Source organism: Microcaecilia unicolor, chromosome 10 (genome assembly GCF_901765095.1).
Source record: "Microcaecilia unicolor chromosome 10, aMicUni1.1, whole genome shotgun sequence".
In the NCBI taxonomy this organism is placed as follows: domain Eukaryota; kingdom Metazoa; phylum Chordata; class Amphibia; order Gymnophiona; family Siphonopidae; genus Microcaecilia; species Microcaecilia unicolor.
In genome coordinates, this window is record NC_044040.1 from 211178098 (window position 1) to 211204121 (window position 26024).

General features: G+C 46.5%; 1 protein-coding gene across 2 annotated transcripts in view; it reads left to right on the forward strand.

Annotated features, from left to right (window-relative positions):
• FGF12 (fibroblast growth factor 12) overlaps positions 1–26024 on the forward strand; it is a 337284-nt gene that overhangs the window by 165608 nt on the left and 145652 nt on the right. For both annotated transcript variants that reach the window (XM_030216937.1, XM_030216936.1), the window contains exon 3: positions 4390–4493. In XM_030216937.1, the coding sequence (XP_030072797.1) occupies positions 4390–4493 (104 nt within the window). The remainder of the gene's footprint in view (positions 1–4389; positions 4494–26024) is intronic.

The following is a 26024-nucleotide window of genomic DNA, read 5'->3' on the forward strand; positions in this document are numbered from 1 at the left end:
ATTTACCAGCACACCACTGTCTAGTGCCCACCCATCCAACCTGTTGGCCCACCCAAAAATTGACTTCTGGCTACGCCACTGGCCCTAAATGGGTGGGCCCTGGTCCACCCAGGCCCACCTGTGGCTACGCCACTGGGGTGTTGTTCTTCTGTGCTATTCCGATGCTATTTTTATGGCGCTATTCAGAATAGTGCTGGATCATCTGCCCCCCTAATCTTCTTTGCACCTCAGCTGCCCCCTGGGGGGTTTGGCTTATTAGAATGAACTGCAACTGTGGCCTCTTTCTCTACCCAAGCTAGACATTCAGTGACAGTGTCGCCATCTTTTCCAATTTCTTGGCTGCGATACTGATGATGTCACAAAGGCAGCAGCCAGATGATGTCACAAAGGCAGCAGCCAGGTGATGTCATTGGATTGTATCAGCAAGGACAACTTAGAAAGATTTTTGGTTATAACTGGTTATCAATAGAAATCAAACAAAATAAAACATGGAAAAGAAAATAAGATGATACCTTTTTTATTGGACATAACTTAATACATTTCTTGGTTATAACTGGAAAATTCTAGTTCCCCTGCAGGGAGCTTTTAGCAGAGTTCCAGTTCTGATAGAAAATCAGAAGCCTTATATATTAGCATCCAGCTGTTCCATGAATGCTGACCATAGTATGAAGAAAATACTATGAAATTCAAAATGTTCAGCTTTTGATCCATGCTGGTTAGCTTCAATGGCATGAAACCTCCCAGAATATAACTGCAGTATATTAATTCTGCTTAGCAGTAGGGATGGGCTGTCATTTCCTATCCTTGGCAAATGAAAATGGGCAGGGTTTCATTTGCCAATGACAGGTTTGGTAATGACAGCTCCCTGTGATTCAAGTCCCCCCCTTGGGACCCCTCTCCCTGCGCCTGCCCCTTCTGACAGCCCATCTTTATTTAGCGGTTGCCTGTGATGTTTGCATAGAAATTCCTTTTCCAGTGAACCAGAGATGGTAATTCTCAGTAGCCCAGAATGCAGCAAAGCAGGTAGGATGAAGGTAGGTCTACACCCATGGATCTTTCACTAATTTTTAAAAGGAAACCAACTATCTTTTCTGTTTGATGCTTGCCCATACTCTGTATCTGCTGTTTCTACAGATTAGAAAAATCAGTGTTGTGCAAATTGTTTCTTCCCTGGTCTAATTATGCCTCCAGCGTAGTTGGTTTGTTTGGTCTTGTATTTCCAATTTTATTTTTTATTTATTTTTGTTACATTTGTACCCCGCATTTTCCCACTCATGGCAAGCTCAATGCGGCTTACATGGGGCAATGGAGGGTTATGTGACTTGCCTAGAGTCACAAGGAGCTGCCTGTGCCTGAAGTTGGAATCCAACTCAGTTCCTCAGTTCCCCAGGACCAAAGTCCACCACCCTAACCACTAGGCCACTCCTCCACGGTTGCTACTATTTGAGATTCTACATTGAATGTTGCTATTCCACTAGCAACATTCCATGTAGAAGTCGGCCCTTGCAGATCACCAATGTGGCCGCACAGGCTTCTGCTTCTGAGTGTCAGACTCACAGAAACAGAAGCCTGCGCAGCCTTCTACATGGAATGTTGCTATTGGAATAGCAACATTCCATGTAGATCTCCAATAGTATCTATTTTATTTTTGTTACATTTGTACCCCGCGCTTTCCCACTCATGGCAGACTCAATGCGGCTTACATGGGGCAATGGAGGGTTAAGTGACTTGCCCAGAGTCACAAGGAGCTGCCTGTGCCTGAAGTGGGAATCCAACTCAGTTCCTCAGTTCCCCAGGACCAAAGTCCACCACCCTAACCACTAGGCCACTCCTAGGATCTCGTTTACCAAACTGCTCTAGTGATTCCTGTATGACAATTGCTAGTGCGGTTTAATAAAAGAGGCCATTAGTTCGTTTCATACACTCATTATAAACACTTTTAACTTGCATTAGAACTTTTTTTTTAAGTGCACTAATTAACACATGTTAATTTATAGGTTAAGGACAATAAATCGATTTAGCATGTTAGGCAGTTGTCTCCTGATATATAAATGTAAGATGTCATTTTTTATATATATGGAAATACATTTGTGATAGATAAAGAGATAAAATCTTTATAGCACTTAAGGGCAATCATTTTATTAATAAAAATGGACCAACGAGGAAGTGATTGAATAAAACTGAACATTCCCATAAACAACACAGGAAACCACAGAAAATGACAATTTTCGGGCTGCTCATCCCTATCACACATTAGGAATAGAAATCCTAAGAAGTCAGTGCAAAAATGGAGAGACAGAAATGCATTTACTTTTCATTGTGCAAAATGAAAACACATCGACTCTGGAATTCGTTGCCGGAGAATGTGGTTAAGGCGGTTAGCTTAGCAGAGTTTAAGAAAGGTTTGGATGGCTTCCTGAAGGAAAAGGCCATAGAATGTTATTAAATGGACGTAGGGAAAAATCCGCTATTCCTGGGACAAGCAGTACAAAATGCTTTGCTCCTTGGATCTTGTCGGGTGATTGTGACCTGGATTGGTCAGTGTCGGAGACAGGGTGCTGGGCTAGATGGACCTTTGGTCTGTCCCAGTGTGGTGATGCTTATGTCTTATCGGAGATGTACATTCTCAAAGCTAACATATTCCAATCAATAAATTTGAAATGGAATATATTTTTTAAGATTTTTGTTGTCTGGGCATTTTATTTTTCTAATCATAATGATTAACTTTCATTACTTCCTTGCTCTCTTTTTCTGATTCTCTTTTTCATTTTCTCTTCTTTTCTCTCCTGTTTGATTCATTTTCTCTTGTACATCTCTAATTTTGATCTATCTGATTTCTTATTCATCCTTCCTTAGTCTACCATTTTCTCCTTTGTGTCTTCCACTCACTGTAGTCTCCCATTTCCACTCTCCTTACCCCTGTCTGCTTTCCATCCCATCAACAGCAAATTCCCTGTTGCTCACTCTCTCCCCTAACTCTAGTCCATTCTGCCAGGATGCTGGGCTTGGTGGGCCTTTGGTCTTTTCCCAGTATGGCATTACGTATGGGTCTATGCTCCCATTCTGAGTCCCCTCGCCTTGTCCTTAGCCCCTAATTTTATGCTATCCACAACCTCTCAGCTACAGTCTCACTCTCCCTGTCCCCCACCACTCCGTGTAGGTCTCCCCCACTGCATTTCTACCACCTTTAACTGTATACTGCTCTGGTTGGTTTTCTATCAGAAGGGCAGTAGATCAAGTCAAACAAACAAGTAATTTTCTTGATCACTCTGCCCTCCATCCATATAGATCTTCCATTCTCTGTTCCTTTACTACCCCACAAAGGCATTTTTCTCTCTGTTTCCCCACCCTGCGTAGGGTCTTTTTCTACCTACTCCATGTGATGTAAGTCTCCCTGTCCTTTCTCCAATTCCACCGTCTTACATAGTTCTCTGCCTCCATGTAGGTCTCATTTTCCATGTTCTTTTCCATTCTCTCCCATCTTATTTAGGTCTCCATGACTCCCCATGAAGGTCTCTTTTTTTCTGCCATGTCTCCTCCTCATTTCCATTATTTGAACGTCTCTACTCCACCCACTGCCTTGAATCTGTATCTTAACCTTATCCCTTCACTGGTTGCCCCCATGGCCAGTAGGAGAGACAGTTCTTCTTAGCATTTGCCTTTACTGTGTGAGCCAGTCTTACGGTATGAGCCGCAACATTATTGGAACTTACAGCTCATAGAACAAGCCTGGCCCCAAGCAGCAGAGGAGACTGGTGCTTTGTCAACTGCGATTTCTCCTGCCAGCCATATGGGCACTGATGAAGAGCTGCTGTAAGGATGTGGCTGCCACTTGGGGAAGGAGGAAAGGGAGAAATCATCAAGTACCAGCTGGTAGATCCATTTGCCTCAGCATTGCCTCTGGGATCTTGGCACTCTAGGTGACTGCCTAGTTTGTCTAATGGAAGCACCAGCCATGGGTACATGGGGGCTAATTGGAACTAGAAGGAACTGTCTAGTTTTAGGCAGTAGGAAAGCACATAAATGGCCAATATTCTAGAAAGAAAACTGGCCACCTATTTTTCTCTATAGACTAGGCTATACATAGGTGGCACAGCCAGTGTCTACAGTGGGCGTCATGTTATAGAGTTAAACTCATGAAGCACTTCCAGATGTTGGCACCACAAACAGCTGGATTTGCATTTTAAATATATTAGTTGAAGTTTTCAACTGCAAGCTCAAGGCAAGTCCTATGAGTCTAGCAGTGTGTTGGTATTGTCATGTTGTCGTCTTTCAAGTATTCGGCCCCAAAAGGTTGGCTGACCTATGCTAAAGAAGCAGTCGTAACAGTCACAGCTGCCTTCTATTAAGAAACATCACTAAATGACACATCACCTTTTGTTTCCACAGCCCTCTTCAATCTAATCCCTGTGGGTCTCCGTGTGGTAGCAATCCAGGGCGTGAAAGCAGGATTGTACGTATCTATGAATGGTGAAGGATACATCTACAGTTCGGTAAGGGCAATCTTCATTGTCGTTCTGTTGCTTCTTAGAGAAAATAGGTTCAAGAACTTCAATATAGAATGGTATTGCCTATTATTTAAACATTCCTTTCTGTTTTCTTTTCCTTCCATTATCTTGGATTGTATTAACTTGAAGTCAAAATGTCGGAAGCTGATGTCTTGATGGTTCTGCCATTGTTAACAGTAGCAAAGAGCCAGTTTTGTAACGTAGCATCATTTTCTTTTCATGTAACCTCCTTGCATAATTATGCTGCATTATTCAGATTTATAGAGCATAACTGATTGTGCATATCATCAAGAGTAGAGGTAGATAAAATATTTATCTCATTTTAAATTTGTTGACCAGAAAAGCCAGATTAGGACAAAGGTACTGTATCGACGGGAGAAAATAAGTGTCTAGAAGCATGTGTAGATGTTAAGAGTTAAAAAATAGAATATTAACATTTACATCTAGGTTTAGATGCTCTTCTAGGGAAGACATAAGGACCTAAGGCTAGATTAGATGATCTCTGCTGTACAGTGATATCAGAACACAGAATTAATAGTACTGTTTTACTCATTCAGGGTTGGGTCTGAATTCCTGGTACTGGCTATGATATACAAGGAACATGTGATGAGAGATAGTGGGGAGGTAGCAATTGTGTCCCAGGGACCTCACAATCTACAATTTAGAAACTTATTAATATTAGATTTCATGGGGGTTGATATTAAGCCAGCGGTGCTCAGTGATGTGCCCAGAAATTCAGTACCGGACCATGTCCAGTCTGTGGCATTGAATTTCCGGTAGCTAACACATAGCCATTAAATGCAATATTCAACACTTAACCGGTTATGGGTTAGGATTGATTTTTATGTAGGTTCTGTTTATATGGTTACCTTGGCTGGTTAAGTGCTGAATGTTGGCGCTTAACTGGCCAAGTGCCGACTCCGCCCCTGGAATGCCACTAAAATAGTCGGTTTTGAGTAGGGCGCTAACTGGACATTTTCAGGGCCACTAACTGGTTAAATGGCATTGAAAATGACCGATTAGTCCCGAACAGGCGATATAACCTGCCAGGAGACATTTCTGGCTGACTAAATCGCTTTGACTATCGACCCCCGTGTTTTCTTAACTGTGTTCTACTGGTTTTAGTTGTAGAATTTCTTTTGTTCTAGCCAAATATTTGTGGATCTCCTATTTTGTTTAGAATGAAAACTACCTAGGTGATATTCTGCCCATGGCTGATACCAGCGCTGAATATTTCAAGGTCGGGCAACTGCCGACACATTCAGGCACAGGTGATATTCAGTCTGGCACCTAGATATCTACCCACGTAAAGACAGGGCATCCTTTTGCTGTTCCAACTTTACGTGGGCAGTTACTTGGTTAGTAAACTGAAAATTGCCACTAACTGAATATCTCCTGGCTGTCTTCTTTGGGTTATTGGGGACCCACTGGTTGCAGATATGCAGTATGAAGACAGCGTGAGATAAGTGGATGTGAATTATTCATCTGTTTGGGGTTACAGTGACTGTGATTTCTTTTCTTACCTGTGGGTTTTACTCTGTTTGGGAATTGAAGAGATTGGCGCATGCTGTAGTAAGTGGAGTATTTTTCTGATGTGATGATGTGCTGTGCTCAATGCCGAGTAGTAATGCTGAGTGAGGTCTTTTTTTCTCCACGTTTTTTTGGTGTGTGCAGGTCAAATGGTTCCCTTTTCAGAGTTAATTCACGTGTTGAATATTTACCTTTTTGGTGTAGATTTTCTTTATTAACTGGAATACTGTCAGGGCAATCTGAGCAGATATTTAGCCTAGCTGGTTAAATGCTTCTGCATATCTGAGCCGAAAACAGTCAGCATGAGTTAACCAGACAGGAGCCACTGAATATCAACCCCTGTAATACTGTGAACGAGGTAGGCTCGGGGCCCGGATAAAGTGACACCAGGCAGCAGCTTAGAGCGAGCAAAATTAACATTTATTAAAGGTGTTGGGAAAGAGAGTCCTGTTGAGTTCACAGGGGAAGGAGAAATCCAGTGCAAAACTAGTCTTTGAACAGACGAATGTCCTCCGCGGCCTTCTCCTGCAGGAGCACTGCATGCACGACAGTCTCTTGGTAAAGCAATACTTCCTCTTGGCTCTGGCTAGATCCAGTACGCAAAGCTACAAGATCCAAGTTAAACTCGGCCTACCTGGTATGCGGTGAAGGTGTAGGCAGTAGGCCTTCGCTCCTTCCCTCTGGGCTCCCTGGCCTGGCTGTGCCTTGAGATTTATGCTTTCTAGCTGCTCTCTTAGGCTCCACCCCTCCCGTGTCACTTTCCCCTTAGGAGGGGCTATAGATCTTAAGCAGCCCTGGCACTGTGAGGGAATAACCAACAGGTAGAGTGGTAGCACTAGGGTTACCATATGGCTCCAGAAAAAGGAGGATCCAGTCCGGGGTTTGCTTCCACTGAAAGCAATGGAAGTAAAATCCAGACTGGCTCAATCTGTCCTCCTTTTTCTGGAGCCATATGGTAACCCCAGGTAGCACCCAATAGACTCCCTCACAGCCTCTATGTACCGAGTATTATTCTTGGGTCATTAAAAATTCTTTCTTAAGAATTCCTAATTTTTAAAACTTATTCTGTAAGCTGGTTTGGAATTTAATTGCAGTTTTTTTTTTCTTAAAACTTACTGAGAAGAGAGGATTTGATTCTAAGGGTTGCAGTCGTGATTGTTTGATGAGCCCTCTGTCACATCTAGAAAATGGAATTTCAATGTAAAGAAAGAAAGTTCTTGCATTTGGTTTGAAAATGACTGTATGAGCTGTGAGATTAACTGTGCTGCTTCTCTGAGACACGGCGTGCTGGATCTTGCCCACTATGATTGTCAGAAACATCCATCAGGACTAAAACTAGGATATATGGAGGGGCATAATTGAACGAAAACGCCTATCTCCATGGGCGTTAATCTCCAAGAACGGGTCCGTGAAGGGGCGGACCGAACCGTATTTTGGGAAAAAATAGACGCCCATGTTTTATTCAACGATGTGTGAGCTGGGCGTTTTTGTTTTTCAGCGATAATGGAAAATGAAAGCGCCCAGCTCAAAAACGAATACATCCAAGGCATTTGTTCGTGGGAGGGGCCAGGATTCATAGTGCACTGGTCCCCCTCACATGCCAGGACACCAACCGGGCACCCTAGGGGGCACTTTTACAAAAACAAAAAAAAAGGTAAAAGAGCTCCCAGGTGCATAGCACCCTTCCCTTGTGTGTTGAGCCCCCCAAATCCCCCTCAAAACCCACTGCCCACAAGTCTACACCATTACTATAGCCCTAAGAGGTGAAGGGGGGCACCTACATGTGGGTACAGTGGGTTTGGGGGGGTTGGACGACTAATAAGCATTAAGCAGCACAATTGTAACAGGTAGGGGGGGGATGGGCCTGGGTCCACCTGCCTGAAGTCCACTGCACCCCCTAACAACTCCTCCAGTGACCTGCATACTGCTGCCAGGGAGCTGGGTATGACATTTGAGGGTGAAAATGAAAATGTGTGAAACATCATTTGTTTGTGGTGGGAGGGGGTTAGTGACCACTGGGGGAGTCAGGGGAGGTCATCCCCGATTCCCTCCAGTGGTCATCTGGTCATTTAGGGCACTTTTTGGGGCCTTATTCGTGAAAAAACAGGGTCCAGGAAAAGTGTCCTAAATTCTAGGTAAAAACGCATACTTTTTTCCCATTATTGGTGAAATGCGCCCATCTTTGTTCGGCAGATAACCACGCCCCAGTTCCGCCTTCGCCACACCTCTGACACGCCCCCATAAACTTTGTCCGCATCCGCGACGGATTGCAGTTGAAAACGCCCAAAAATCGGCTTTCGATTATACCGCTTTATTCGTTTTTGTGAGATAAACGTCCATCTCCCGATTTAGGTCGGAACTTGGGCGTTTTTCTCGTTCGATTATAAGCTGGATGGTCTCTTTAAAACAACATGAAAACATTAACGGAATTAGTTATATTGATGGACAGATTGGATGGACTCAGGGCCACTGAGAGACTGAGCCGGGCCCAGGGCAAGGCAGCCGCCGGCTCCCCCCCCCCCCCCCCACACACAGCATCATCGCCGCCGGGCCCCCCAGGATCGTTGCCGCCACCGGGCCCCCCTCCCAGGATCCGCCGCCTTATTCCCTGATCGCTGCTGCTGCCCCCCCCCCCCCCCCGGGTACCTTGGCTGGCGGGGATGCCAAGGCCCCGCCAGCAGTCCTCCCATGCTGCTCTTCTTCCTTCTGCTGCGTGGCCGTCCCCTGCTGCTGGTTTTTCTCTCAAGTCTGAGGGGAAAAGCAGCCACAGGGGAAGGCAATGCGGCAGACTGTCAAGAAGAGCAGTCTGCCGTGTCTGTTCCTCCAGGTCCTCCCCAGCCTCCAAGGGGGCCTGGCGCCGGGGTCTTCCCTCGCCTGCTCCTTTCGGGACATGATCTCCTGCGTCCTGTCAGGAGCAGGAGAGAGAGAGACCTGGGCTCCAGGCCCCCCCCCCCCCCTCAGAGGCTGCCCTGGATTCACTGTGTAAGTCTTACCTGCTGACATTTACTATTTTACCAAACTTTTGATCTTTTCCACCCAAAATGGCAGAAAGTTAGCAACATATTGCTTTTTGATGTTTGTGTCATATTAGCAGGACACTATCCTGCTTATAATCGAATGAGAAAAACGCCCAAGTTCCGACCTAAATCGGGAGATGGACGTTTATCTCACAAAAACGAATAAAGCGGTATAATCGAAAGCCGATTTTTGGACGTTTTCAACTGCAATCCGTCGCGGATGCGGACAAAGTTGATGGGGGCGTGTCAGAGGTGTGGCGAAGGCGGAACTGGGGCGTGGTTATCTGACGAACAGAGATGGGCGCATTTCACCGATAATGGGAAAAAAGTATGCGTTTTTAGCTAGAATTTAGGACACTTTTCCTGGACCCTGTTTTTTCACGAATAAGGCCCCAAAAAGTGCCATAAATGACCAGATGACCACTGGAGGGAATCGGGGATGACCTCCCCTGACTCCCCCAGTGGTAACTAACCCCCTCCCACCACAAAAAATGAAGTTTCTCAACTTTTTATTTTCACCCTCAAATGTCATACCCAGCTCCCTGGCAGCAGTATGCAGGTCACTGGAGGAGTTGTTAGGGGGTGCAGTTGACTTCAGGCAGGTGGACCCAGGCCCATCCCCCCCTACCTGTTACAATTGTGCTGCTTAATGCTTATTAGTCGTCCAACCCCCCCAAACCCACTGTACCCACATGTAGGTGCCCCCTTCACCCCTTAGGGCTATAGTAATGGTGTAGACTTGTGGGCAGTGGGTTTGAGGGGGATTTGGGGGGCTCAACACACAAGGGAAGGGTGCTATGCACCTGGGAGCTCTTTTACCTTTTTTTTTGTTTTTGTAAAAGTGCCCCCTAGGGTGCCCGGTTGGTGTCCTGGCATGTGAGGGGGACCAGTGCACTATGAATCCTGGCCCCTCCCACGAACAAATGCCTTGGATGTATTCGTTTTTGAGCTGGGCGCTTTCATTTTCCATTATCGCTGAAAAACAAAAACGCCCAGCTCACACATCGTTGAATAAAACATGGGCGTCTATTTTTTCCCAAAATACGGTTCGGTCCGCCCCTTCACGGACCCGTTCTTGGAGATTAACGCCCATGGAGATAGGCGTTTTCGTTCAATTATGCCCCTCTATTTCATCTTATCACTCATTACAGTTTTCCTGTTTGCACACGATGAAGTCGAATGCACGAGACCGAAAAAAATAATGCAAGCTAAAAACAAACTGAAAGCAATTTAGTACAGGAGAAAAATACAAACGATATATGACAAACATCTGAAACGCTGTGAAATAATGGTACAAAATAAAAGTTTTCACTTGCACATTTAATAATATTGCATTTAAATGTGTCATTTGCCACCTGAGGTGGATTTCACTGATGCTGTGCGCAGGCACATAAATAAATAAATTGCAAAAATGAGAGTCGAGAGCAATTTGGCTTAGACATACTGGTTTACATTCCTCCATCAGACTTCAGTCTGTTTATTTTTCATCTCTGTTTATCTTTTTCCTTTGCCAATTTTGTGTTAGACAAATGTCGGCACCCCCTGGGAAGACTTTCAGTTCTGAATGTTGCTGCAGATCCGTGCATTTGTAATATGGGGTACAGTTTATTCCTGGCTGTTGCTAAACAGCGACACCTAGGGGACAGACTCAGAGCTCCATGTTAGCCAGGGCCCCTTGCACAAAGACTGCTACTCTGATGGCTGGGCTGAAGGTGGAACGGGATACACACACTGGGAGAACCTTTCCAGGTAGTTGTGAATAAAAGCTTATGGTGCTGTAATCAAAAGAATGGGAAGAGACTGGCAGGGAAAGTAAGGGGGTCTTTTACTAAAGTGTGCTAAGTTTTTTATTTATAGAAGTTGTTTATTGAAAATCCCAACACTGAAAAATACAACAACCAACAAGTGAAATGTACAATCATAACTCACAGGTACAGAAGATAACTCTACAGCGTCAAGATAATCCGGAAGAAAGATACTCACTACACAAACTTCCATGTTTTATATTTCAAGTAGACAACCCCCCCCCCCCCCCATCTACATCCCCTCCCCCCTCCAGTGGATGGAACTTGGGGCACAGTAAAGTGTGCTAAGTTCATGCACACTTATTCCTAAATTCTAAATTTGGCGTCTTAAGCTATGCGTGCTAATTTGGCCACATGGCCATATTTCACGCATAACTTAATTGATTAGCAAGCCAATCAGTGCCGATAATTGGTACTTAACAACCAATTAGCGGCACTAATTGGTTTTAATAAGACTTTAAGCACAAGATGTTCCAGGTGTATTCTATAACGCGGTTTGCGAGGTTCTCATACGTGCAATTGAAAAGGGGACATGGAATGGGTGGGTTGTGGGCATTTAAAAAAGCTATACGCACTATTATGGAATACAACTGACCTGCGTCTAACTTAGGCGCAGGTACTTAGGTCTGGTTTTAGGTGTCCTAAATGGGTGTGCCTAAATTTTAGTCGCAAGAACGACGTGTGAGCATCAGGGGCGTAGCTAGCTATGTGGGGCCACGGGGGCCTGGGCCCCCGTAGATTTGGCCCTGGACCCCCTGCCGACAACCCTCTCGACCCCCCTCCCACCGCCAACCCGCCGTCAACCCGCCGTCGCCGTCTGCTACCTTTGCTGGCGGGGGACCCCAACCCCCGCCAGCCGAGGTCCTCTTCTTCCTTTGTTCTGTTTCTGAGTCTGATGTCCTGCACTCAGAAAGAACGAAGGAAGAAGAGGACCTCGGCTGGCGGGGGTTGGGGTCCCCCGCCAGCAAAGGTAGCAGACGGCGACGGCGGGTTGGCGACGGGAAGGGGGGTCGAGAGGGTCGGTGGCGGGAGGGGGGGTCGAGGGGGTCGTTGGCATGGGGGGGGTCAAAGTTGGTGGTGGCGGCGGTAGCGGCGGGGGGGGTCAATGGTATCGGGGAGGGGCTAAAATGTGCCTCCTCACCTCGGGCTCTGGACCCCCCTCCCGACGAAGTCTGGCTACGCCCCTGGTGAGCATATTCTATGACCTACTTGTAACTTTAGGCATAGTTTATCGACGTTGCTTTTTAGCCCTTAATGCACCTTAACAGCAAAAATTAGAATGTTCTGGGCAAAAGTTGTTTTTCAGTTGTTGGGGGCATGTCCAGCATGTCCTCTGCAATTACCGCATTGAAAACTTCATTGTCAGGTCTAAGCTTCTTTGCAAATAGTGTGGAGGCACTTAACTAACAGGAAAAGTGACAGTGTGTAGTAAGTACTATACGCTAACAATAATATACAGTCTCCGCTCATTTTCTACCTGGTTCCCGCCCCCTATAACAGCATACAGGTAATAAGTGAATTTGAATGCACTAGCTAGCAGGATACTGCGCTAACAGCTGGCATGCTTGAGCGGAAGCAGTTAACATATACAAATTTTTTGCATTAACACTTTTACGCACCGCAGCAAAAGGGTCTGTAAGGAATCTGGAGGTCGACATTCAGCAGGATTGAATCGCCTGTTCGGGGTGAACTGCTAATATTCAGTGACACCTAATGGATTAATCCCATTGAAAATAACCAGTTAGCGCCAAACTCAAAACTGGCTGTTTTGGGGGTGTTCCGGGGGGAGGAGGGGGAGGAGAGGATTCAACATTTAACTGACCAGGTTAACAGCATAAGTAGAACCGCATAAAAGTTAGTCCTTAAATACTGAATATTGCACTGAGGACTAGATGATCAAAAGTAAATGCGGGTGGTAGAGGCCACTAGCGCTAGACTAGCGCCTGTATTTACGCAGCGCCCATGATCAAAGGGCGTCCGGCGCAAGAGTGCAGGAACACCATAGAGCTCATTTAAATTAAATTTAAACGACCTCTGAAGTATTCCGCCCTTGTGATCAGAGCACAGTGCTCTGATCATAGGGATGGAATAGTGCCTTAACCTTATGCCAGCTTACAGCTGGCATTAGGATTAAGGCTCTGTTCCCACCCCCCCACACCCTCCCATCAGAGTCTGTCAGTCATTGAACCCCTGGACCCCCACCATCGACGCAGGGGGTGGAGGTCAGGTGGATCTCCAGCCCCCCCTACCCCTCCCACGCCCAAAGCAAAATCCCCCCTGGTGGTGCAAGTGGGCTGCCAAACCCACCCCCTACCCACCCTGGTGGTCTAGCAGTCCCCACCCACCAGGGCTGCCGAGAGGGGGCGGGGGGGGGGGCAAAATTCCCCGGGCCCGGGCTTCCAAGGGGGTCCGGCACCGGGCTCAGGCCGCCAGCGCTGCAGTCCCCGGTCTCACCTGCCTGCCTCCACGGCTCCGGGCCCCCTTCATTCAAAGCAGCAGTCGCAGATCGCCTCTCTTCTGGCCTTCCCTCCCTGTGTCTCGCCCTCGCGGAAACCAGAAGTTACATCAGACGAGGGCGGGACACAGGGAGGGAAGGCCAGAAGAGACGCGATCTGCGACTGCCACTTTGAATGAAGGGGGCCCGGAGCCGTGGAGGCAGGCAGGTGAGACCACGGACTGCAGCGGCGGCGGGAGTGACGGGGGGTGGCAGCGGCAGGGGGAGCGATGTGGGGCGGCAGTGGGCCCGGCCTTGCCCCAGCCTTGCCCCGGGCCTGGCCTAGTCTCTCGGCGGCCCTGCCACCCACATTCTCAGGCATTATCCTCCTGCACTTTCTCCGGATGATCAACGCTAATAACGCGCTCAAATTTGCATGTTATTAGTGTTGATCATTGGGGAGTTAATTCCCCGCACTGTTCCGGCATTATTTTTAGGGCGCTCTTTCGGAATCGCGGGGAATTGATTGTCGGGCTGTTAATTGGCTCCACAAACCCAGAAATTCAATTCTGGTGCCCAGACATTGCCTAGCATTCAATTTCCGGGTTTAGCACCAGCGACGGTTAGCAAAACGCTGATCACCGCCTACTGAATATTGACCCCCTTCACCAAGCAGGCACTGGACAATCCCTTGTACAATGACAGGATCTTTTAGAGGAACCAGCATGTAGGATTTGGTTTGGCTGCCTGAATAGGCATCGAGGGCACTGGCCACTAGAAGCAGCTGTACAGAGTGTTTTACCTCTAATTTGGTTTGTATTAAATGTTGTTTTATGATTGGCTTTTCTCAACGTGGTTTATCACGGATGAGTTTAATTTGTGGTTTAATTTGCTCTGGGACTTCTAATCGTTCTGGCAGTGGCCTGTGATTTTATTTTGAAGGAATAATCTGTCACTCTGCATCTTTGCCTTCTGCGTGTTCTTGTTTCTCTCTGAGCAATTCGTTTGGCTTCAGTGGCGTTTACGATGTGACACGGCGCAGTGCCTGGAAAGTTAAATGTAATTGTTGAGCCCTGCCATATACCGGGTATTTCTAGGGGTGTGAAGGCAAAGGAAACTTTCATTTTGTTTAGCTTGCTTTGTTTGTGAGTTTTCCCGTTTTGTTTTCTTGTAGTTATTTCATTTAATTTTCATTTCAGCGCAATTTCGCTAATCGTGTGTACTGTTTACACAGTTGTGTGCACTATAGATGCACGATTACTGCTACATATCATTTCTATAGCGCTACTAGGTCCCTATAGAAGCAATAAGTGTGACACCAACACAGGAAAGAAATGAAATTTCAAATGAATGCACACCTGCAGCTATTTCTAATCTGCCCTTCATTGTTTGCCTGCACTGCTGTACCTGGCATTGCCCTTCCTGTATGTCTCCAGAAGGGCGGCTGCAGTGGTCCCGATTCAATAATAAGTGCAAACATTTTGTCGTGCTTCTTTCAAATCCTTTACTCTTTCTTTTTGTCAGACTTTTAGGGCTCGATATTCAAAATGATTTAAACGGCCAGGAGAGGAAACTGATCCTTTAAATTGCCTGTCCGGTACAGAACTGCCGAGAGAGGGGGGATGGGGGCAAGATTCCCTGGGCCCGGCTTCCAAGAGGGGGCCCGGCGCTGGCAAGGTTTTGAGGGAGCAGAACCTTCTTCCTGCCTGCCTGCTTCCAGGTCTGTCTTTCTCCTGCTCCTGTGTGCTGGAACCTGGGTGATTGCGTTAACTTGATAACCTGGGTCCCAGCGCACAGGACCAGAAGGCAACAGACTGAGGGAGGAGCAGACACAGGAAGATAAGGAGTGGGAGTGGCCGGGCCTGAGTGTGGAGGGCGACCTGGCAGCGGCGCCCCTGGTGGTGGTGGTGGTGGTGGTGGTGGGGGGGGGGGGGTCAGTTCTGCCCTGGGCTCAGCTATGTCCCTTGACAGCCCTGGTCTAGTACTTAAATGGATAGAGCTGCTGAAAGTGCTCAGTTAGTGCTCAAGCTGAAATTGACTATTTTGTTGGTGCCCTGGGGGGTGGAGTTGAGACATAACTGGTTAAAAGCTGATAGTCAGCACTTAGGGCCCCTTTTACTAAAGGGTTGGCATGTGGCAACAGGCTTGCCATGGGCCAGTCCGGAACTAGTTCTCACCCCCAGCAAGTACCATTTCCGGCATTACAAAAATATTTTCTATTTTTATAGCGCCGGTGCTTACCTGTCGGTAATTGGGCAAATGCCATGTGCTGTTTGGTTACCACCGGGTTAGTACGGGAGCCCTTACTGCCACCTCAATAGGTGGCAGTAAGTACCCCCCCCCCCTCCAAATGGCCGCTCAGCCATTTCTTTTCCTAAACAATGACCAGCCTTTAACCCACTGCGGTAAAAGGGGGCCTTAACTGGTTATGATAACCCAGGGGCGTAGCCAGACCTCCCGGTGGGAGGGGGCCAAAGCCCGAGGTAGGGGGGCACATTTTGGTTTGCCACTCACCCCCCCTGCCAACCTGCCACTCTCCCCCGCTGCCCTGCCGCTTCCCACCCACTGCCGCAGCAAATACCTTGGCTGGTGGGGTTCCCCAACCCCCCGCCAGTCTCCGGCGCCGCTGCATTGCCTGCCCTGCTCTGTGTCCCCCTCATGTCTGGCATGCTGCTTTTAGTGAAACTGAGCATGCAGGATGTGAGAGAAAGCAGAGCAGGGCAGGCAATGCGGTGACGCCAGAGATCGGTGCTGGACGACACTTCAGCTGGTGGGGGTTGGGGACCCCCGCCAGCAAAACCAGGGGCCTAAAGGAAATTTTGGGGGGCCCAGGCCCCCGTGGCCCCACGTAGCTACGCCACTGTGATAACCACATAAAATGTAGCCCTTTTTGTGATTCTTCATACTTGATTAAGTGCTAAATGTCACAATTAACAGGCTATGTTTTAGTGGCTCCCTGTATCCAGAAATTCGATGCCAGAGCCCAGACGTGGCCAAGCATTGGATTCCTGAGCTTAACGCCAGTGGCGGTCAGGAAAACCTGGATCAATGCTGGCTGAATATCAGACCCGTAGTAATTATTCAGCACGAGCGGCATTTTCGAAAGGAAGCACAAATCAGGGTTAAGACGTCCAAGTTGGGACATGTCAGGTTCCACTACTCTTTAGAACAGGATCTGCCGACATAGAGTTTATCCTAAAACACACGGTGAAATGGATGTTTATGCGCTGATTATGTGTGGCAGGGAGTATCCATTTTAGAATCATAAATGTCTCAAATATGAATGTGGTATCATCAGTACATAAACATTTATGAAATAGTAACATAACCATTTATATGAGGGAACATAAAGATTTATGTCAGCCATTCTAGGAACATAAACATTTATTTCTGCTGAGGCTGTCGCAGATCCCAGTATCCCTCGGCGGTTTTGCTTTCGGGGAGTGGGGAAGGGGGTGATTAACCACTGGAGCATTAAGAGGGCGATCTCCCCTCATTTCTCCAGTGGAGCGCTGCTCAGTAACAGCACCTGTGAAACCGAGGTATTCTGGGTAGCAGGTGTGAATCCCAACCTCCGTCTTTTTTCCCCTTCTGAATCGGGAACGCACGTTTATTTTTTTAGACTTAGCTGAAAATGAAAAGGGGACGCACACATGGGCGTGGGCCGGGTCCCACTTTACCCGCAGTACTTACAGAATACTGTAAATTACCCACTAAGATGCCGCATTCAGACACACATCATCCGAGATGAGGCGTATAGAAGTCGATTTACGCCGGTGTTCCGTAACGGAATCTAAGTGCTCAGATGCCATTATAGAATTAAAGCTTAGGGGGAAATTCTATAAGTGGCGCTTAAAAAATTGGCACAAAAAAAAGCATGTAGTGATATTCTATAAAGTGCGCCTAAAGTTAGGCGTGGTTTATAGAATAGCGCTTAAGTGCAGGGATCGTGCTTACACTCTGGAATGCACTGCCTGAAAGGCTCCGCTTAACACAAGACTATCTCTACTTCAGGAAGCAGGTGAAAGCTTGGCTCTTCAACCAGGCCTTTAATGGAAGAAGTAACTAACTTGTTAGTCTCACTCACACACACAAGGATTGACTCGGGCTGTATATACTGCAGCGGGATGTTTATCCACTCCTACCCTAGCTGAGATAATATTTAACCATCTCTCTGACGTCATGTGCAACCAGTGGTGTAGCTACGTGGGGCCACAAGATTTGGCCCTGGACCCCCCTGCCGACGACCCTCTCGACCCCCCCTCCCGCCGCCAACCCGCCATCGCCATTCTTTGCTGGCGGGGCAGCCGAGGTCCTCTTCTTCCGGCGCAAGGCTTTGTTCTGTTTCTGAGTCTGACGTCCTGCACGTGTACGTTCAGGACGTCAGACTCAGAAACAAAACGAAGCCTTGCGCCGGAAGAAGAGGACCTCAGCTGGCGGGGGTTGGGGGTCCCCCGCCAGCAAAGGTAGGCGACGGTGGATTGGCGGTGGGAGGGGGGTCGAGAAGGTCATCAGCGGGGGGGGGGGGTGTCAAAGTTGTTGTTGGTGGTGGCGGCGGCGAGGGGGGTCGGCAATGGTGTGGGGGTCAGCGGCGCTGGGGGGGCAGGGCTAAAATGTGCCCCCTCACCTCGGGCTCTGGACCCCCCTCCCGCCGAAGTCTGGCTACACCCCTGTGTGCAACTTTCTTTAAATAAATCACCTTACTTTCTAACTCTACCTACTTTCTTACCTATCTATATGTTCCATCTTCGCTTTACCCTTCACTATCAATTCAAGTGTTCGATTACGTATTGTGTTGACATTGTAAGTAGTCTACGATGCCATACTTTGCATTGTTATTTGCATATTTTTACTGCTGTAAATGCCTACTGCTCATGTTTCACCTATTCTTACTGTACACCGCCTTGAGCGAATTCCTTCAAAAAGGCAGTAAATAAATCCTAATAAATAATACATTTAGGTGTGGCTAACAGTAACGGGGTGCAATTCCCCCTTCCTTATCTTTAGGCCTGGAGCTCCCTTATTCTATAATTACATGCAGAACCAACAGTCACCCCCCCCCCCCAATCCGCTCCAATCTGTTCATGGCCCTGACATTCCCTTGCCCCCTTTTTTTGACTTGCTTGTAAAATTTAGGCACGGATCCTATGCCGAAACTTACGCACAGCCATTAGTCCATCTGAGGAGGGAGCCTCAGGCAAAACTCTTTCGGGAGCAGCATCTCCTCCTGTCCCTTCCTTCCTCCATCCCATTCACCGATTTTACCTTCTTTTTACATTTTTTTAAAAGGCCGGCAGCAACAGCGATTCCCATACGCTGCTCTGCCGCCGTTGCTGCTGCCGCCGGCACCCCCTCTTCCCTTTACTGCGGCCGCCTCTCTGATGTAACTTCCTGTGTCCCCAGAGGCAGCCGCAGTAGAGAAGAGGCTGGTACCTACGGCAGGACAGCGTATGGGAATCGCTGGTCGGCTTTTAAAAACGTAAAAAGAAGGTAAACTCGGGGAACTTGGTGGAGGAAGAAAGGGGGGAGATGTCAGAACTTGGCCGGTGGGGGGGGGGGGGGGGGGGGGAGGAGGGTGGCATCTCAGCTCTGCCTCAGGTGGCATCTTCCCTTGGGCTGCCCTTGTGGCACTTAAACCAACTCCACCCCTGGAACACCCACAAGGCTAGCTGGTCATTTTCAGTAGAGTTAACCAGTTAAGTACCACTGAAAATCACTGGATAGCCGTGAACAACTCATTTTATTTATTTATTTAGTTGTTACATTTGTATCCCACATTTTCCCACCTATTTGTAGGCTCAATGTGGCTTACATAGTACCGGAGGGCCTTTGCAGGCTCCAGTGTGAACAAATACAAGGTGTTGTGGTAAGATCAAGTTCATGTGGCACAGACACATTAGGGAATCGGAGAACGGAAGAGTTGTGTTATGTCCATTACGTGCTTTAGTTTGTTGTGTTGTAGAGATCAGGCATTTAAGTTGGATCGGTAGGGTATGCCTTCTTAAACAGGTTAGTTTTTAGTGATTTGCAGAAGTTTAGGTGGTCGTACGTTGTTTTCAAGGCATTTGGTAGTGCGTTCCACAGTTGTGTGCTTATGTAGGAAAAACTAGATGTGTAAGTTGTTTTGTATTTAAGTCCTTTGCAGCTTGGGTAGTGCAGATTTATTTATTTTTATTTGTTAAGCAGTCGGTGGCCATTTCCAGCAGCTTATATCATTTTGAATATAAATTGGAAAGTTTTTAATGAAATTTAGTGATTTGTTTTACTCTACTGCAGTCAGGCAGGAGGTTTGGGGCCTCTAATACTATTCATCTGTGTTTCAGAAGGCATGAAAATGAATTCTATCTATTTATCTGTGTCTGTCTATCTATGTGTGTCTCTGTCTGTTTGTCTCTCTATGTGTGTCTGTCTGTCTGTCTGTCTGTCTGTCTGTCTATCTATACAGTATTTTTCGAGGGGTGGGGGGGTGAGCCCAGTAATTTCTTCCTGCTCCTTTGGGCCTTCAGCTCAGTAGAAACCAGGGCTGGGACCCTGGCGCCAACAATCTTCATTTGAAACTACCTGAGGATTTCCCCCCCTATATTACAACATTCCTTCCCTCTCCTCCCAAATATCTAATCTGATCACAGGGCCCTGAATCTGAACACTAGGTGTCACCACTGAGCGATGATTGTAACTGCCTCCACAGCATTTCCTTGCTGAGGTAGAGAGTGGGTTATCTGTGTTCAGCTAATATGAAAAGAATTTTTTTTTAAATAGTTGTATTCTTGTATTAATATTAATTGTCTTGTAAAGCTTCTTAACTTGTTATGTAAGCCGCATTGAACCTGAGCTTTCTTGGGAATATGCGGGGTAGAAATGTCATAATAAATAAATAAATCTATCTATCAATTTATCTCTCTTTCTCTCTCTCTGTATCTATCTCTCTGTCTCTTTATTTGGTGTTGTGTTGGTAATATAGTTGTTATGTTCGTGGTCCGCAATCACCCTTCACCTTTTTATACGTTGTTCATCATGTATTGATCGTATTTCTTCGGTTTGACAAGGAAATAGCTGGCTGCCTTTCTGTGCTTGCTTCAGTGTTTGCCTCCAGCGTGAACCATAGGGTGCTGGTCCCTTGTATCACCTTTTCACGTCTGAGGGACCTGGCTGTGATTTTCCTCTCTCCAGTAGAAGATTCTGAAGCCGCAGGTCTTTCTCTGGACATATTGATTCTTGACACCAGTGAAGGATGTGCTATTTGATTTTCTCTATCATTTATATAGTGTTGAGAGGCTCTGTCACCAGTGGAAGGTGATTATTATCGTTTTCACAAGTGAGGGAAGCTCATAATTCCTGGGTGGTAGAAGCACGTGCAAATGATGTAGTTTTTTTTGTGTGTGTCAGGAAGATATAACAATGATAAAATACCAATGGGCAACTGTGCAGTTCAAAACATCTCCTGCTGTAGGCAGACATTGCTTAATGTGCAGCTCTGTTTAATGGCTCATTAACATTTTTGTGTAGATGATACAGATAACCTGTATATTCCCTCCCTAAACAAACAAACATAACAATAAACAAAGAAAAACAAGAACAAAGCAAATGGACCAGAATAATTCTGTATGGCAGTGAATTGAAAGGAAAATGGGCAGGTTCCTGAAAGGGATTCGGCATAAATCAGAGGAATGCAAAAAAAAAAAGAACAAAAAGACAGCGGAAGGGGCGGGATCAGTGCAGAAGAAATTAAGGTGTCCTTTTACTAAGTGACGGTAAGCTCAACATAGGCTTACCGCTTGGCAATCCGGAAGTACCGCTGGCCCGACTCAGACACCAGCAGTAGTTCTACCCATAGCGTGTGGCCTTTCTGGCGCTAGCGGAAATGCTTGAAAAATATTTCCACAGGGGGTTACCTGGCCGTAACTGGGCAGCGCTGCGTGCTGCGTGCTGCGTGCTGCCCGGTTACCGCGTGGGTTAGCGCAGGAGCCCTTACCGCCATCTCAATGGGTGGCGGTAAGGGCTCCCCCTCCCCCGCATGGCCACACAGTAAGAGCACAGGGTCTTTTTTACCGCAGCTTAATAAAAGGGCCCCTAAGAAAGGGAAAGGAGTTCTCAGAGGAGTTTGGATTTTTGACACTGCTGAGCCACTGACCTGTGGTTGACTTTGGTCAAATACGATGTTATTTATCACTTGTTTCTTTCATTATTATGGGGGCAGGAAAGAAACGTTTCCATCTGAGCAATTAAAGTGGATGTTTTTGCCCAGTAGGGCTCTGGAATAGGTTCTCAGCGTGAGCTTGTTAGCTTTCAAACCTTTCTCAGATTTTTTTGTTGGGTGGGTGGGGGGGGGGGGGGGCAGGGGGGAAAGGAAGTTTGTGTGTTTTCTTTAGAGATTTTGCCGTTCTCACCCTCTCCTTCCCTCACTTGTCCATTCCATGTTTCCTTTGATTACGTAATTGTTTCTGGGGCAAAATCTCTTCACTTGCTCTGTACATTTGCTTGAATGTTTTTTTTACCGCTGTATTTTGCTTTTATTGCTTATGTCCAGGTTTTTCGTATTGTACCCCACCTTGTGAGAATTTCTTCAAAAAGTCAGTAAATAAATCCTAATAAGGAATCAATAGTTTATTAATTTTTTAGTGGCCCTTTTACTAAGCCGCGTAAGCATTTACGCGCGCCAAAATGGAGTTACCAGCCAGCTACCACGTGGCTCTTGCAGTAATTTCATTTTTGGTGCGTGTCTGATATGCGCATCCGAAAAATAATTTTTTATTTTTGGACGCACTTATCAGACGAGCACCAAGTGGCATTTGAGGCGCGTAGGTCATTACCGCCCAGTTACCACGTGAGACTTTACCACTAGGTCAATGGCTGGCGGTGGGGTCTCAGACCCAAAATGGACGCGTGCCAATTTTGATTTTGCCACACGTCCATTTTCAGCAAAAATTTAAAATGCCATCATTTGCAGGCACGCTGAAAAATGGATCTGCATGCACCCAAAATGTACACCTACACTACCCAGGCCATTTTTCAGCGCACCTTAGTAAAAGGACCCCTTAGTTATCACATCCCTGAATTGAATTCTTTCCGCTCTTAGTTATTGCCACATACAACCTTCCTGGTTGTCATCCTTCCTCTTACTCTCCAATTATTTCCATCAATTAGAGGAGTTAAACGCCCTTGAAAACCCACGTGTGGCCTACATCTGATATTATTGGTAGCTGGATCAAGCCTTTTCGGATGTATTTCTTTCATTAGCAGAAAGAGGAAAACATTTTATGCAGAGTTACACAAAGTAAGAATATGCCAATCAATAGTAATCTACATAATCAGAGTTCTCTTGTATATATTAGAGCTAATCACGTTTGATGATTATCGTAATTCTAATTTAAATCCCACCTATCGCTATTGACTTTAATGCTCTCAGTCATGTTCTTGCTACCTTCAACCTTTCCCTGGGACTCACCTAATTAGTTTTGATTGTGTGCCAGATTGTAGGCTCCAAGAAATTATGAGGTAATTTTAAAAGGTGTTCCTGCTGATAAAATCACGATTTAATATGTAAAAATGGCCTTTTCTAAACATGTCCATAGTGTACACATGTTTATTTATTTAAACATTTCTATATCGCACAATCCAAAAGCTCTCAGGGGTTAACAAAATGTATATACATAGAAACATAAAGTAAACATTAATTCTTATAAATATAAAACTTCAAAAAAAAACCCTAAAACATATAAAAAAATCCAAAATAATTAATAAGCCCGGGCTTCAGTCTAATCAATCCAATCTAATTATTTCTGCCAGGCCATATGCTTTTATGCAGAGAAGTTAATCTAAGCAGGGTGGAGGTGTTTCCAAGGGTGGCAGTGGGGCAGAGTTTGGACTTGCATGTGTGGTTTATAAAATAGGTGAATAGATGTGCAAAATAAAACAGGACATTTTTGCACGGTGTATGTATGCACAGATACTCTCTGGGGGATAATTTTCAAAGGGATGTTATTTTTGTTACATTTGTACCCCGCGCTTTCCCACTCATGGCAGGCTCAATGCGGCTTACATGGGGCAATGGAGGGTTAAGTGACTTGCCCAGAGTCACATGGAGCTGCCTGTGCCTGAAGTGGGAATCAAACTCAGTTCCTCAGGACCAAAGTCCACCACCCTAACCACTAGGCCACTCCTCCACTGTTGCTACTATTGGAGATTCTACATGGAATTTTGCTACTCTTTGAGATTCTACATGGAATGTTGCTACTATTGGAGATTCTACATGGAATGTTGCTATTCCACTAGCAACATTCCATGTAGAAGTCGGCCCTTGCAGATCACCAATGTGGCCGCGCAGGCTTCTACATGGAATGTTGCTAATGGAATAGCAACATTCCATGTAGAATCTCCAATAGTAGCAACATTCCATGTAGAATCTCCAATAGTATCTATTTTATTTTTGTTACATTTGTACCCTGCGCTTTCCCACTCATGGCAGGCTCAATGCGGCTTACATGGGGCAATGGAGGGTTAAGTGACTTGCCCAGAGTCACAAGGAGCTGCCTGTGCCTCAGTTCCCCAGGACCAAAGTCCACCACCCTAACCACTAGGCCACTCCTCCACTATGTTATGTGCATATTTAATCATTGTGAATAGGTACAAATTGTTCTCTCTGTGTTTCTGTGCAGCATGTCTGACATCTAGTTTGCATGATACAGATTACGATAATACTAACAATCATTTTAATAGGATTAGGAGTACTGATCTTTGCCATTCCTATTTGGGTTTGTATTTTTTAAGTATTTTAACTTGTTACTCTTTGAGTCCTGGGAGTTATGGTGTGGCAAAGTCTTTGTGTTTTTAGACAAGTATTTTGTAGTGATTTGCAGTGGAGGGATTGCGTGTTGGCCTTACTGATGTGTTATCAAAACTTTAATATAATTTTAGTTGGTCATAACATCAGACAGGGTTTTAGAAAAGTTTGCATTAACTGATATGTGTCGAGGTGCAGGAAGAGCCTGTTGATCTTGCAAATTCCCAATCTTATGCGACAGCAAAATCAACAAGGTCTCTGAGAGGAGGGGACACACACACACTGGCTGAGGCAGGTGGGATATTTGAGAGAGAGAGAAAAGGGACAGACTGACTGAGAGTAGGTAGGGTGTTTGAAAGAGAGAGAAGGGTAGACTGGCTGAGGGAAGGTAGGTTATAAGAGAGAGGCAGACTGGCTGAGGGCAGATGGGAATTTGTGTGAGAGAGAAAAGAGCAGTGGAATGTGTGTTTGTGTGTGTGTGTGTGTGAGAGAGAGAGAGAGAGAGTGACTGGCTGAGGGCAAGTGGGATGTGTGTGAGAGAAGGAGGCAGACTGGTTGCAGGCCTCTATGGAGGTATAGGCAACATATATGAACATTTTTTAAATCTGCCCCCCCCCCCCCCATCAACCCACTAGAGCACCAGGGAGCCTCCTGTAACTGGGGGGGAGGGGGGAGGAGGAAGTTGGCCCTTGTGCTAGGCAGTTGAGAGGGGATCGGAGCTGGTGCCAGCTGGGAGGCAGAGGGATTGAAGATGGTGCTAGGGGTGGAGAGAGATCAGAGCTAGTGCCAGGTGATTAGAAGGGAGATCAGAAGTCAGAACTGGAGCTGGGGGGGGGGGGGGGGGGAGGGGGATCAAGGGAGGGGGTGGTCATTGAGCCCGGGGGAGATTTAGTAGGGGGTTCAGAGCTGGTGCTGGGTGGCAGAGAGGAAGGGGGATTGGAGCTGGTGTCAAGTGGAAGAGAGGGAGGGGGGTAGAGCTCTCTGGGGTGGGAAGGAGGGAGAGCAGGACAGAGTATGTTACGGGTTGGTACCTGGAAGTTATATGGATGCCAGCTAATTTTCAGTGCTGGCACCAACATAGCTAAGGGCAAAGTTAGAACTGCTTTTTATGAGGTCCTAAATGCCCAGTTAGCTATGTTGCTACTGACACTGAATGTTTCTGACATTAGCATAACTCTCAGATCCTCCCTGGCTCCACCCCCTATAAGCCCCCTGACCTGGCCATTTGGGACATGGCTAGTGAGTGCCACTTAATATCTTGTGGCTAGACAAGCACACACGATTTAAATAGGCAGGAGGTTCTCTTGCCCGTTTAAATCCCTTTGAATTTCAACATCTAAGTTTATAGAATTAGAGGGAAAGTGTGCAGTATTGACAACATTCATTTTGAAACAAAAAAAACCAGAATAAAATGAAACAAAATTTCAGGCTGACCATCCCTAATATACACATCAATGCTGTACAAAGGAACCACTGTGACATCTTAATAATGAAGGCTGTTGAATCATTTTGCAGTGTGCAATCGGTACAGTCAGCACAAAATAGCCTCAATGATTGAAAGGGGTAATTGATGTAACCCGGCCTTTACACCCTGAGGAGGAAATGAGACAGAAAGTGACATAATTCTGAGTGCTTTTGGCTGATGCAAACTCAATACGTCTCTGCAGGTCAGTGTGCAGTAACAGGAAGGGAAACCTTCAGTCCATGGGGTCCCGTTGAAATCTGCATAAGAACACAAGAGTAGCTATACTGGGTCAGAACAATGGTCCATCTAGCCCAGTAAGTGTGTGGTTCCAACCCCCCACCCCAGATTTTCAATGCTGGCCACTGGAAACAGCCCAGCATTGAATATCCGGGCATAGCACTGACCGCGGGACTTAGCCAGCCTGCCTGCCCCGGACTGAATATCGGCCCCAGTGTGTTTATGGCCAGTAGCAAGAACAGCAGCTT